At 34.7% G+C, this 15,803-nt stretch overlaps 1 protein-coding gene across 9 annotated transcripts in view; it reads left to right on the top strand.

Moving 5' to 3' along the window:
• Positions 1-15,803, top strand: part of ARMC3 (armadillo repeat containing 3) — a 64,641-nt gene that overhangs the window by 22,936 nt on the left and 25,902 nt on the right. For 8 of the 9 annotated variants that reach the window (XM_064505935.1, XM_064505934.1, XM_064505936.1 and 5 more), the window contains 6 exons: positions 485-553; positions 877-1,052; positions 2,392-2,586; positions 3,462-3,651; positions 8,732-8,884; positions 9,013-9,118. In XM_064505935.1, the coding sequence (XP_064362005.1) occupies positions 485-553; positions 877-1,052; positions 2,392-2,586; positions 3,462-3,651; positions 8,732-8,884; positions 9,013-9,118 (889 nt within the window). The remainder of the gene's footprint in view (positions 1-484; positions 554-876; positions 1,053-2,391; positions 2,587-3,461; positions 3,652-8,731; positions 8,885-9,012; positions 9,119-15,803) is intronic. The other variant, XM_064505938.1, reaches the window with a different exon arrangement.

The raw sequence follows: 15,803 nt of genomic DNA, 5'->3' as shown, positions 1-15,803 counted from the left end.
TAATAAGAGTAATATAATTTATGTTTTCAATTTGCAATGTGGGCTGTGTTAGCAGAAAATTAGAAAATGATGGCTTTAAAATTAAATAATGGAAGGATTGTTTTTAGTTCAATAAAAAGCCGTAATACTTACAAATAATTTTATTTATTGAGGCATGACTTTTTTTGACAACTAAAACTGTGCAATATTTAATAAGAACTAGCTAGATGCCAGTATTTTGAGTGAAGTTTTAAGGAAGGATTGGGGAACTTTCTATATATCAAACAGCACAGAATATGTTGTCTGGTGTTTGAGAATCTCCTGCCTGTTTTCTGAGCCCATTACGATCTCGCTATAACTTCAGCTGTGTGTCACCCCCAGTCAGATCTTTTTCTCACTCAAGGAGTAAACCTAAGTACCTTTCCTTTGGAGCAGAAGACCTGTTTCTTTGCTTAGTTCAGCTAATCAAACAAAAGGCTTCATATTTGTGTTTTTTTCATTGTAGATGATGTAAGGAAGTTATTGAGAGAACTGGATGTCACAAATTCACTTATATCACGGCTGGCACCGGAAGGTAACTTGTAGTATTCCTTTCTTGTACAAAAATACTGTCAGAAATAATTTACTATTGCGATTTGATCAGACAATTTATCTTCCTTATAACTTACAATTTGTCATAATACATATTAAATAGGTAACTGCTTTTATAGGCACAGCTCAGCTATTCACTCAGTAGTATTTTATGTTGGACAGATGGAACAACATGTTAATGGAAAAGTAAGGTATGATTAACACTAATGTTTATTGACTTTAAATAATACTTTAAAGTACCACATTAGTGAACATATACTATGTTGAATAAAACTTAATTAAAATATTTGTTTCTTTTCCCTATAGAAGATGTAGTCATCCATGAATTTGCTACTCTATGCCTAGCACATTTGGCTGCTGAATATACTAGTAAAGCACAAATATTTGAGCAAGGCGGACTAGAACCACTTATCAGACTACTAGGTAGCCCTGATCCTGATGTTAGCAAGAATTCAGTTGAATGTATCTATCTCCTGGTACAGGTAAAGGCTTTTTTTTTTTTTTTTTTTTTTTTTTAATTACAGAGGCAGATGAGCTCTCTCCCCCCATCCCCTGTAGGGTTAATCATTTAAAAATATTTTGTTCTTTTACTGTCCTGTGTATATGAATGCATTTGAAATCACTACACCCAAATCTTTGATTGTCACATCAGTTATGAATATAGCTTATTTGATTCTAATTTTGTTGACTGTAATGCACTTATCCTTGCTGTACAGCAATGTAAGTGAGATCAGAACCAGATTCAAATGTGTTTTTAATTAAATATGAATTTGTTTTCTTATTTGGAAAATGTTAATCTCGGTAATGAGAGGATAACCTGTCTATCCAAAAGATAGGAATAATCCTATAAATTAAAGAACTAGAATTTGTATTCTGCCTTGTTTTGGCTAGCAAGTCCCATAGGCACGATTTTAAACATCTTTCTAATGATAGGTGAATGTTGTCAACAACTACTTTCCATATTGGAAGGAATAGATTTGTTATTGGCTTCTTTCACACTCAGCACTAATGTCATCCATATGCTGCTTAGCAAAAGAATGATGCATTTGTATGGCAGTTCTCTTCCAAGGCTTAAGCGAATCAATTCAATAATGAATTCAGTTTATAACTCTATCTCTTTTGGGGCATCAGAGCATGTCTATTCAGAATCACATTTTACTCTTTCCCCTTTCTTACTATCTCGCTGTCTTTGTTGCAGGGTATATCTGGATAACTGCACCTGGTGCTTGCTTATATTGATAAGGGTAATTGCATGCTGCACATGTGCAATAAGCTATTTAAAAGCAAATTGTAATTTATTTATATTTTTTCTATTTTAGTGTAATCTACTACTGTTCTTTATTAAGCAGCATATACACTGTTTAAAGTTAAATTTTAAATTGTCATTTTATAGCTATTGAAACAAAAGAAGATGTAACCAGGCAACCACAGTAGAGTATGAAAACTATCTTTCCCCTCCAAATGAAGTAAATCAAAATGATCAAACTAAATTTAAAAAACTGTCTCAAAGAAACGTGTATGTTGAGACAAACATGGCAAAAAACAAAATAAATAGGCTTCTTTAGCCGTAATGAGATACTGTAATGTATACTTCACTCATGAAAAATATTTGGATTTTATGTTTTGGGGGAGTTTTTAAAATGTATTCAGTTTGATTCTTGGCTGAAAAGAAAGAAATCTTCAGAACTGGAAGTTCCAGAGCATTGGCTCACTGTTGTGTGTTTGAAATCAGATTTTCCCTGTTCTTTCTGTAAAGTCAGGAATTGATGTGCTGTTATGTTCTCTATCACTTACACTCTTCCTTTGAATATTTTACTGCAGGATTTTCAAAGCCGTGCTGCAGTTCGTGAACTGAATGTAATTCCACCCTTGCTGGAACTACTGAAATCTGAATACCCAGTTATTCAGTTGTTAGCCCTCAAAACCTTAGAAGTAATTAGCAATGACAGAGAAACTAGGATAATACTGACAGAACATCAAGTATTAGATTATCTCCTTAAGATACTAGAAACCAAGGTACAGTTTACTTGCCTTAGAAGTTTTTGTTCCTGCTGCTAATGTTTGTATTATTGATCAGAAATATTATTCATTTTATGGGAGAATGATAACAAAAGAAAGAACTCCTTACATATTAAGCAATTAGAAGCATCCAGATTTGGTTTGGTTTCTCAGATTTTCGCTTCACCATACTGCAGTATGTCAAATAAAATTATGTAGCATTAACAATAGACAGGGAACAAAGGGATTCACCCAAATGTATATTTTATTGGCTTATTGCTATTAGTAATATTGTTTTGCATTTACTGTCCATTTCTCAAGCTGTTGTAAATATCAGAAAAAATCACCATGTAACTATTTATACAATGTTTTCCCAAAATTGCTGGTTGTATGTTGAACTCTGCTTGGTGGTTTTTCCTAGTTTGAAAACCAGTCTTGTCTTCTGAATTTACTTTGATATCAATGGCTCTAAATAAAATTTCTTACCTTGGAAATTTCATTGTGTTATTATGAAACTCACTTTAGTGCTTCTTGCCTTCAGATGTCACTATTTATTACCAGTACTTATTTTATCTCATGGGAAATATGATTCATAGTGAAATTGATAAAGTATTTGAAATACTTTGAAAAATTTAATATTATTCTGAATATTTGCCAAACCCACTCTGAAATAAATGGTAACCTCTCTGTTTTTCCACTGATTTAGACAAGTTGTGTTGCATCTTAAAGCACATTAGGAAATTATATAAACAACACAAATATGTAAAGATGCACTTTGTAATATAAGCAAACTATCCAAAAGACAATTATGCCAATTATCCTACAAAGGTAAAAGCTAAAGATATTTTAATGCTGATTTGAAGATTATTTGTTTGGGGTTTTTTCCTTATTAGGAATTCAGTGATCTACATGTGGAAGCTCTTGCAGTAGTGGGAAGTTGTCTTGAAGATGTGGATACTATGCAATCGATTCAGCAGACAGGAGGCCTTAAAAAGCTACTTTCATTTATAGGAGTTTCTACTGTTCCTGATGTTCAGAAGAATGCAGCAAAGGCAATTGCCAAAGCAGCTTATGACTGTATGTGTATGTGACATTTTAAAATTCTATGTATATTATTTAGTGAATTTGTTTATGAAGTAAATTTTCATCCAGAATGAGGCTGTATTATCTGGCTGAGGGTAGTAATTGTGCTGAGGAAAACATTGGCAAGAATGAATTACAGTGATGAATCTTGGCAATCAGAGCAGCAAGTGGATACTACATTGTACATATAAACATTTTAAGATTTTCCCTCAATTCATTTGTAAGTGTAATGTATTCTTGCAAAATGCTCTCCTCAAAAAGGGAAATGGACCTTGGAAACTGGTCTCTGTCTTTAACTTAGTGATGCCAGATAACTATCATCTTAAACCTTCTCTGCCAGCACTATTTCTCGTTGGTATTGGTTAAGACTTAATGGCAAGCTTACTTACTTTTGCATACAACTCCTCATCTAAATGTCAGGCGATTTCAAATACAAATTCCTTTAACGGGGACATGAAAAAAGCCTTTCAAATGGCTTGCAGATTAATATTCCCAGTGGAGTTAAATAGTTTCATTGTCATCTTTTTATAATTATTCATCCTATTGTTCTTTTTCATAGAGTTTTCTTTAATTCACCAAGGAATTCTGAACTAGGCAGAACATGCTCATCATTTTTGCCCATGAGGATGCTCTTCAAATAAATCTGTATTTGAAATTCCTTCCAAACATTGGTTTCCGAGTTGCAACATATGCCTCGTACTGCTATATAGCAAAATGCAATGTAAGAAAGAATATATTTCTGTCTATAGAAGATTTTGATTCTGTCAAGGGATTTTAATGACAGTAACTGTGACAGTAGAGCTTAAATATTTTGCTCATATTTCCATCATCTCATGGCTGAATCATGGCTTTAATTTATGTGTATTTTACAAATATGTTATCTAATTGAATACATGGCTAAAAAAATCTCTTCCTTTCTTCATATTTCAGACCTCCTTTCTTCTTTCCTCATCTTATCTGTCCAGTTCTTTTCTGACCTTCCTTGGTTTGACATCCAGAATATTTGTAATTATTTGGATTGCAAATGATATATGAAAAGAGCAGAAGCTACCTTTCCTAGTATTTTGTGGGTTTCTGCATGCTTTCATCATTATCCATTGGAAGCTTTACATGTCACTGAAAATTATTTGCATCAATGTTTAGGTATCAAAGATTGGAAGGGTTAAAAAACAATATTTTCTTTGTGTATTTTTCCTGTATTGTTATTTTATTATGCTACTTAGGATGGTTGGTATCATTTTTATAGTCCTGTGACAGACTTGTAAGTAGTGTGCTAAATAGATTTATATTTGCTCCTACTACTTTCTACTTCACGTTACTCCATTTTCATATTTATTTTTGCATAAGCATAGCCTTTTTTCCCCCTTTTGTTCACCTTTTCTGGTTTTGGTGGCTTAATATTTTAGCAGCTGTTAGTAAAAGTGTGTCTGAACACAACATTTTTAAAGCACATGATGGCAAGACCTAACATAATATATTACAGTGCTGCATATGATCTTATATCATTGGATGTTACCGTCAGTGATGATGCATCTTCCTGTCACTTTTCTTTACAAATGGAGTCAATGTGGTTTTATTATAAAGGTTTGCTCTCTTCTTCAGCCTGTGACAGTTGGTATGGATGTAGCAAGTTGGGAAAATAGATCAAAAAGAAGATTTAAAATATTTGCTTCAAAGCTGTAGAATTTTGATGACAACCAGTTAGATAAATGGCAACATGTTGTAGTGGTACAGTGGAAAACAGTCCAGCAAACTTGCTGCTCAGTATGGCCCCTGGAAATATTAAATTTATTTCAGATACCCAGAGCTACCGGTCTAAAGTCAGGCTTTCAGTGGAGAGAAAGTTGGCATGGGGGCCATTATAAGGAATAGCGCAAGGGCAAAAAGAAGACAGAAATATTTGCCGCAGTATGCAATTGTTGTGTGTTTTGATCCTGGTTGTAAATATACTGAACAGCCAATCCAGTCTACAATACTACAGTTAAGCTAATTAATAAATGTATTAATTAATGCTTGACTTGATGTAGAATCCAGTATAATACAACAGAGCTCTAAGTTCATATATGACTTTTTCATTAAATTTGCAATAGTCATATAGTAGCCTGTACTCTTCAAGTTTGATAAACATGGCTGTATTTTAAGAATATTTCCTGCTTATTTGAAAAAAAAATTGCTGCTTTTCATTAAAATGAAAAACTGAACTGCTGCTATGATGGAACATGTATCTGTTTTTTTTACTCCCAACAGCTGAATATACAACAATGTCCATTTTTGAAATGTTTATCATTAACAGATGACATGGAAAAATTGTTTTGTTCTGCAACATAATTCTGAATTTAATTCTGAATTAATTCGTCAATAGTTTTATTTTGTATGCTCAGAATTATGGTGGTGATTTTTATTCTGATTCCCTCCTTTTCCAGCAAATAATACAGTAATTCAGAAGCACAAAATACTGTGTAATGCTATCAATTATTGAGAATCTGGAAGTGGATTATCTGGGCTGCTGTTTGAATAGGGCCTGACTTTTCCCTGACAATGCTAGCTGCAGCAACAATAAAGTGCTGTGGAGAAAGTTATGATCAAGCTCACTCGAGTTTGGCCCCACTCTGCCAAACTTCTGATCTGAAGGTCTCCCAGTTCTTTACATGTATCTAATTGCCAATCTTTTCAAAAGGAAGCATATTAAAATGTTTTGCAGCCTGATTAACATATGCTTTTTATAATACAGGTTTTTTATTTATCTGGGTTATTTCAACTAGTGGGAGTTCACAATACCACTTAGCGTAATCTTTTCTTCATTCAAAATTGGTATAAATAATTCTATAAGGTCATGACAGTGAGCTGAGTGGATAATGAGTAGAACACTTTGATTGTGATTTTGGGGCAAGAAGGGGAAATGGGAAAATATATTGAAAAACGAAGGTCAGATCATGATGGGGTCAGCACATGAAAAACTGCACAGAAGTGTTAGTACCCCAGACTTTCTTGGTAGGGTGCGCCTGAGTATTTTGCTTAGTGTTAAATCAATATATTCAAATGACTCTGGGGTCAAGAAATTCATCCCTGTAAAAATGGTGTTGGCACTGAATATGAGAAGTGCAAAGGATGCTATAGTAAGGCCACAGGAAACAACTCATGCAAACACAGAGAGGATTTGCAGAAAGTATTCATCCCTTAAATAGAGTTGGCACCTGGATCTTAAAATATTAATAATTTTCATCTATCTGTCTAACTAGCTTTGTATATATGCATACTGTTACAGTAAACTCAAATCCAAAATCAGTTTTTCTAGATTACTGAAAAAAATATTTTTTTGTTTAAAATATTTTAAATTACTATTTTCAGCAGTTCAAAGGAATTTTCTCATACTATATTTTTTTCATTTGGATTTCATATAGGCATAAAATATCTTTAAAATTGAATGTTTACTCATCATAAATCTCTGTATAGATATTTATTGCTACTGTAATAAACTACTGAAACTTACTGTATCGAAAACACACCAATGAGGCATGAAGGATCTCTATAGATCATTATTAGGGATTATGGACTAGTTTGGCAAGCAACAGGCCAGAGGCATATTTGATTATTTGTCAAAGCGGTCTGTAATCCCAATTAAGGGCTTCTCTGGAGAGCTGGCTGATACACATCAGTGTTGTGGCCAAGGTTCTGCTCTTGCTTAAAATCCTTTCCTTTCTGTTCTTTTTGTTACATGTTTTACTTTGTGATTTCAGCTGTATATTTCTGATGATTCTAAAAGTATTTAAAACTGAGCTAGACAGGAGAAAACGTCTAGTCTTCCCATGATATGCATTGAGTCATTTTTGTCATAACTAGATTTTCAATCAAACCTCCTTTTCATTAGCTTTGTTGACTTTTATTCACTACGGATTCAGTTTTATTAAAAAAAATACTTACAATACTTTCTTTCCTGTTTTTATCCATTAGACAACAGGCCAAGGACTTGATCCCTCAAAGCATTAGTAAGCAGTGGCAAAATTTCCAAATGTGTCAAAGTCTTACTGACTGTTCCTGAATTTCTTTGATACATTGGAAAATTTTACCACACAGATACAGCTTTGAACACACAATTAACCCTTTTAAAATTATGCATGTGATTAAATACTTTTTGAACCTAGGAACTTTAGAGCTTATTTGCTGTGCAGTGCCTTTCTGCCTAAAAACACTGGACTCAGGCAGGACTATCTGTAGCAAATACCTTGGGAGAGCAGGGAGTTTGGACGTGCCCTCCAGACTTCTGATCTCTGCCATTTGGGGATGAGTGAGTCTATTAGTACAGTTGTCAGACACCTGGGGAGAGACTCTGTGTTGTTACTTGTGCAAAGGAGAGGAACGTCTGTGTCCTTTCCTAGCTGTTGTATATCGTTGCAGTGCAGGTCAGCAGTGACCCCTGTGCCACCAGGCTAAAATATGACATTGAAATCCTCTGCAAAGTATGTACTAATGTAGAAGTGCAAGTGGTACAAGACTTAAAATGCAATTTTTAATTCACCTTGCCTTTTTTGATTCTTGTATTTTAACTGGTGCTCCACTAAGTTCAGTTTTACCTTTTACATGCTTGATTTTTTGCTAGGGTAAACTGAAGGAAGGATACGTTCCTGAGTAAGTATGATTCTGAATGAAAAAAAACTGTTTTCATCAAGCATGTATGCATTATGTGGTTTTAAGTCTCATGGAGAACGAACTTTGCATTATACTGGGCTATGTATATTTAGTAGGCTTGTGTATTTAATAGGCATCTTGTGGGCTTCATTCAGAGCTCAGCGAAGTCTAATGGGTTTTGGATCAGGTCCTTTGTGTGTGTTTCTTAATTACTAGTGCCTCTGTTACCAAAATATTTTCATTTCCATGGTATCAAAAGCAAGTGTTATGATAGAAAGAAATATGAAATCAAATTCATGTCCTTTTGTCTAGTTGTCTGTAAGGCCCATTTTGGTGCTCATGAGTCATCTGGAATAGGTTGCTTCTCATCAGTGTTACAACACTTGCACTATCCCTACTGACTGACTTGGAAAATGAGTGAAGATTAATGCTATTGTTCTTTTTTTTTTTAAAGCTGAAAACAGAAAAATATTAAATGAGCACGAGGTTGAGAAGTATCTCATAAACCTTTTGGGAAATGATAATGATGGAGTTAAAGCTGCTGCTTCCCAAGCAATTTCTGCCATGTGTGAGAATTTAGCTAGCAAACGAGCATTTGGACCTCAGGGTAAGTAAGGTGGGAAGGGATGAACTGAGAATCTGTGCTTTTCCTATTGTAAGAAAGCATATTATAATTCTGCAGATTTTCATGGTTTATTTAAAGCTTCATGTATACAATTATTTTTTTTTCCAAAGGGATTCCCCAGCTAGTACAGTTGCTAAGCAGTGACAATGAAGAAGTAAAAGAAGCTGCAGTCATAGCTTTAGCTAATTTGACAGCAGCCAGTCCTAGTAATGCCAGGTGAGTCTGTAATAATTAAATGATTATTTCAAACACTGATCGGAACACAAATGATAATATCTTGATTTTTAAAAAATACCCCATGTTGACCTCATACAGTCAGGTCTATTTGAATTTGTCTGTAAGGCCCATTTTGGTGCTTATGAGTCATCTGGAATAGGTTGCTTCTCATCAATGTTACAACAGTTACACTATCTCTACTAACACTTGCTTTATTAGGGAAAGGTATGAAGCAGATGTAATGGAAGCAGAGATATAAATCATAATCTGAAGAGAACACATGAGGAAAATATGTTTCATAATCTAAGTCATTTGATGTTGGATATTTTTTGAAAATCCAAAATCAGTAAGATGTTCTTTAAAATCTGATGTTTCATGCAAATTTTTGAATGATTTAAACCTATTCTTTGATTGTGATAACTCTCAAATATTCTGAATATCAGCACTGTTTTTCTCTTTTTCTTTTTTATTATTTTCCAGGTAATAGAGAATGCTCATAGTACATTCCCTAAAAATAAAAAAAGTGTAACTTCAGTATCCAAAATAATTAACAAAGGAAGGTTATTGGACCGTAACTGTATCAACTGAATTCTGCTGTCTGTTGCAGAGTTCTGTTGACTCTATTAGTAAAGTTCTGTTCAGGTAAAAGAAACAGAGCAGTCTGACGTATATGAGCAATCACATGTAACTAACAAACAAATTTCCTTAAAAGTTTCCTGGAATATTCTCAAGGAAGTTGTAATGCATTTGCAGGCATTCTTTGAAGTGAAAAAGTAAAATAACTCACCAAATAAATTATTTGTTTCAATGTATTGATTCAGCTCTAATAGTCACTGGTATTCACTTAATGTTACCAGATGGAGCCATAATTTGACACAAGAGAATAATATTCTGTTCTCAGATTCCCATAGGAGATTTTTTGTCTGATATTCTGCTCTCCTCATGAGCATGACTCTCTGGTTGGTGTCAGTGGGAGTTATACACACGTAAAAAGAGAACAGTACTGGAGTCTAGGGGTCAAACTTTCAGCTCTGCTACAGCTGTTTTTCGTAGTGTTTGAGGTTTCACGCAGTGAAAAGGAAATCTCTGGAGAGTTTTGAGTTGGTATAGCAGCTTATGCCAGCTCATTCACTTTCTTTTGCTAAGGAGATAGTCAGGATGTTGTTTAGCTCAAATGCTAGAAGAATTCTCTGAGACTTCAGGCAGGGAAATAGCTGTCTCTGTCCTTCTGAATTATAATGGAGGCTGCATTTATTTCTTGCTAGGTAAGGAGTCAGGAAATTGTGAGGGTAGCTTACATATACTTCTCCCTCTTCGCAGTCTGGCTTGAAGTACAATATGGATGTATCAGATAATCTAATCACAGGTCTTCTGTGAAGATCAGGAAGCAATAATTTACATTAAATATGTAGATTGGATAAATGCCATGTGACTATGTAATTACTTCAAAGCTTCATTTCTAAATCAAAACCATTACTAAGTAATAGATGAGTCCAAGTGTGACTCAGATCTATAAATTAACATGTAGAGTTGAACCCTCAGCTGATACAAATTGGTGTAGTTCCAGCTCCCTGGCTGAGTATCTTGCCCATATTTATTTTACGTTCACGTAATTGAGAAAAAAAATAGTTTGGAGAAAATGCATTCCAGATTGAGTTACCATAATCATATTTAATTTTGGAAAATTTTCTCTGTGTGTCTTGTAAACCACTGAAAATAAGTGTGTATATAATGAAGATGCTGATATACTTTTATAATGATATGACTTCTCTGTGTAAATTATGTTGACAATATTCTAGTCTCAAATGGGACTAGTAAGACTAGAACCATTTTATTGGTTATGTATTCGATTCTTGCTGTAAGCTGTCCCAGAATATGAAATCATAAAGCTTGTAGTAACATATAAACCTTATGTGACAAGAACAGCAAAATGGCTACATTAAAGGAGGAAGACTAGAGTTACTACAAATATGTTTTCATTATTTACTGGCCAGCCAGATCACAAAACTAGATCTTGTTGGACTCATATACCTGCATTCTGCCAAATTCATGTTGAGTATTTTTGCATGCATTATATTGACTGAAGGATGTGTAACTTGCCCTTTCAGTGTGTACGGTATATATTACAGAATGTAAACAGAGGGCAAGACATGCACATTTGCTGGAGGTCGTTGTTCTTACTAGGGATATTTGATCGAGAATATTGCTTGGCACTAAAAAACATACAAGTTAAACCATACCGTGCAATTAAGGCTCCCGCAATAGCTTGCTCAGAAGGATAAAGTCTTCCATTGATTTATAACACAAGAACAGCCCAGGCAATGGGTAATACTGCCCCCCACTAATGTATATTAACCTTGACCTGTAGGGACCTCCCCGCAGCAATGACAGGCTGGTTCCCCGTCCCTACCCCAGCAGTCCTTTGTTCCCCAACCTAGACGGCTAATAAAGGTGTCAGATACGGCAGAGGCTTTGTAATTAGAGCACCTGTTCGTGATGAACTGGACAGAGACCAGCTTGTCATTTCACACAAGTCCCCAAACAACCATTATTTGGCAAAAATAAGTAAATAAATCAAACGCTCTGGCTTCTGTAGGATTTTGACCAAAAATCTTGAACATAAGAATTCAAGAGTCCAGTGCTCTGAGTTTTGTGGTTTATTGTGAAACAAAGATTTGCAATCTGATCTCTGCCAGAATACATAAAAATTATTGTAAATAACTTTAAAGAAATTCCAGCTTTTAAGTATGTACTGCATATCTGAAGTTGTGTGATGCTTCAGTAACAGTGCTTTCCATTCACAGAAATGGAGTAGTGTAGGAAGAATATAGCGGTCAAATGCCTCATTAATTTAAAGATTCTCACTCTCAAGTGATGCTTTTATCAGAATTTTATCATAAAGTAATGCTAGTATTTTAGTGGTGCTCTATACTGATGACAAAGTCAGTGTAAACTTGGAAATAATTGGGCTAAATAAAAATGAAATTGCAAATTATACTGCTGTTTAGAATTCCATGTACTTATTCTACCACATTTTGATTATAAGGAAATGATTTTGTGATGTTACTATGAGTATGTATAGCTCCTCAGCCATTCTTGATGTATGTGTCAGAATTTGTTGCCGTGTGCCTGCTTCTGGGAAAAAGGGAATTATGCTCAACTGGGAATTTGTGTCCACATAGCATTTTTTTAATCCACAAGACTAATTTGTCTTATTGAAAATTGTATATAGTTATTTGGACAGCAGAATGCCATTTTAAAGAGTGTGTGAAATCTGTCTTCTTTTGATGTGTCCAAGCATCAAGAAATGTAGGCACAATCACTTCAGTAATGTATATTATGCACAAATTGAAAAATTGCGCACAAATAAAGAAACAGCAGTGCCATCTATTGGACAGAAAAATAAATTATTCTATGCTATACAGCTAGCTACAGAACAATCTACTTTGGCCTTTGCTTATGTTTTCCTTTTTAAAGTTTAAGCAATTATTTTTGCCTTTCATGCATTTAGGATAAGTTAATCATGTTAAATATAATTATAAAATGATATTAATTAGAAGTAACATTTAGAAATAAGAGCTCAAATGTAAAAGTTGGTCAGGCATTAGCTGATCTGACCAGTTCTTTTCTTCAGTATTGTATTAGCACAAATGCTGTTTTAAATAACTGTCTTCATAAATCTGGAAAGGTATGAATTCTGGGCATTTATGGGAGTTACCACTAAAGAAAAACATGTGCTCTGTAATTTAGAGCTTTGTACTGGACATGAAAACCATTTAACAGCCTCTGTAATACTTGTCATGAATTGTTTATTTTAAATGCAAAATTTGTAGCATGCAGATAGAGTTTGGTCTGGGGGAAGACGGAAAGGAATGGTTCGTTCAGCTGTACCAAGGACTGCAGGAAATTGTGGTACCTGGTGAACCGATGATTTGGGCAGAATTTTTCTCCTGGGGATTATAATTAGTGTCAGGTTACTTAGTTCTAAGTATATCAGGATTCAAGATAGTAAAATATCATCCCCCAGAAGTATGAAGTTAGCAAGCTTGATGATATGTAATTTTCTAATTCCTGAATTCTTCACAGGACTCAGTGTACCCAGGCACATCAGCAAAATTATGTCCATGTAGATAGCCCTAGGCATCATGACAGCACCTGAACGTGTATTTGCCTCTGCTCGTGTATAAAGATTTGCAAGATTTGGACTTTTGGGGCTTGGAACACATTGCTCATGGGCAGTGCCCAGTGAGCAGAAAGCGAGTTGTTCCATTGACTTCAGTGAGTGTTGCATGTGCTCCAAAGTGAAAGTCATATGCTGATCTAACGAGCCAGAATATATCCTCAGTCTATTTTGTGTGAATAACGCTCACCTTCAGTGAGAGTCTAACTCTCCTTCTTAAAGGGAGATTTTCATCACCCAGCAGCAATTTTTATTATTTTTAAGGAGGGTTCTGCTGTCAAGGAATAAGTTTTAGAGAACGTCCCAATTTCTTACATTTCAGATTTTGTTATTATCACTAGGCAGTAGTGGCTTGGCCCTACAATTAGTAACAGATAAAACTAGATCAGTATTACTTCAATGTTTTGTTAAAGTGACAGTATCTGTCAGAAACAGGAAAACAAACATAGCTCTTCCCTTTCAAGACTTGAGTGGAATCTAATTCATATGAATGTACTGACATTGAACAGTCAGTATTATGTAAGATATTTGCATGAACATATATGTGAGTATATGAGAATAGATACAAAAATATCATGTGAGTGCTAAATTTAAAAACAGAAATAGAAATAATTTGTAATATAGGATTTATCTCTTTTCTGATTTAATAGTTCCTCTTTTTGACAGAAGTTTCTATCCCTGAGGAAGGGAATTAGGAATAGAATTCCACTAGCAATATTGTATAAAGGTAATGTGTCTTAATACTGACCCCTAGTGACAGAATTAATTATATTTTTGAGCGACTATTCTGCAAGGTAAAGGGATTCGGTTGGTTTTTGTGGTTTGTGGTGTTATTTTTTATATCAGCACCCGTTCTGCAAAGCCCTGTACGAATACAAACAGTAAATTCCTGCCATGAAGAGAGTCCTATTTTGACTTTCACTTACTGTGTATCTGCAGCGATAGATGCCTTCCAAAGAGAAAAGGCAACATGGTCATTACCAAGAGCCACAAGCTTTTCATAACACCATGCTAGTAGTTTATAGTTTACATTTTATTTCTTTTTGAACAAGAAAATTATAAAAACAGTCACAGTAAGCTGTAAGTTACATAATGACTTCCATTAAAAACTGCAAAATGTGTTACAATGGATTTCTCCCTTGAAAAATGGCAGAAAAGCTGAATCAAGGTCTAATGTTGTGGTGATGTTCAGAAATGGGTCAGCACTATGACTTTAACATCACATCAAATGACTGACACACAACTTACGGACAGTATCCTCAATCCTCCCCTGCTGCAGGTACAAAATGTTTCACTTAACCTGTTGCTGTTTTTCTGTCCTTGTTTTGTGAAGGTGTGGCTATCTAGAAGAGTACTTCTTTAGACTCAGTCACTGTAACGGCATTTTGTTGCCAATACAGCTTTTCTTTTACAAAAAAAATCTTTATGCAATTTTACTGTGTTTTTTTTTTTAACTGTGATGCCTATCAAGAGGTACATTGAAGACAGAGACCAATATAATGTATTCATCCCTATCTGTTTAACACAGATCTCATGTCACAGTATCCTAAGGTGCATGAGGACCTAAATGTTTCCAAAATAGTTTGGACAGAAAACAGAATACTTCTAAATTGTGGCAATGTTAACTGTATGGAAGCCCTACTCAGTGGAATATAGCAAAATCTTTTGGGTTGTTGCACCCTCTTATTTGTTGCGCTCTCAAACTCTTGCCAGTATGATAATTATTTTTCATAGCTGTGGAAGTCTGGGATTTCATTCAGAGCACGTGTGTTGTCACCTGTAACTTCCCAGGGTGGGTTTCTTTGGGATCAGATGAGATGTTTCCTCTCTTAGATGGCAACTATTAAGCCTGGGAAAGAAAGCTGTATTGTACATAGTGGTGCAGGTACCCTGATCTCTCTTGACTGTGTCCCTTAGGATGACATTCAGTGGTATGCACTGAGGTGAATTATATGTTTTCATGAATTAAAGGTGGCAATGGTTATTTTACATTTCAGGAAATTTCAGAAAAAATTATTGCTGCTTTTACATATATGTTTCATTTGTAGCACATTTCTGTTATGAATATAATTAAATACATGTTATTTAAGTATATGTTTTAACTTATTTTAGTACAGTGTAAGTTAGGTATTCTGAGTATATATGAGGAAATGGCAGATTTATGGTTGTTCATACAAGCTCAGTTCTGTGCTGCTGTGAATCTAATTGTGCACTGACAGGTTAGACACATTGACCTGCGCACGTTATCTAATTAGAGGCAGTCATATGCACAAGGGTATAAAATCAGGCTTTAAGAAGCTTTAAACCTTTAGACTTGCAATCTCAGTAATGTTATCTTATGTAGTATTGTGTATGAACTTCCTTAGAGATTTAATTTTTAAGGGATAAAATTAGGTAACGGTTTCACCACTCTGAATCATTGTAAGAGCCTGAATCTTTAGCAGGGCAAACAAGATTGCTGCCATCTGAGATAAGTTAAAGGTTGTCAGGAAAAGGCTTGCCCAA

The sequence above is a fragment of the Dromaius novaehollandiae genome, chromosome 2 (genome assembly GCF_036370855.1).
Source record: "Dromaius novaehollandiae isolate bDroNov1 chromosome 2, bDroNov1.hap1, whole genome shotgun sequence".
Classification (NCBI taxonomy): Eukaryota; Metazoa; Chordata; class Aves; order Casuariiformes; family Dromaiidae; genus Dromaius; species Dromaius novaehollandiae.
Note: the sequence above shows the minus strand (reverse complement) of the source record. Positions and strands in the feature narration are given on the sequence as shown.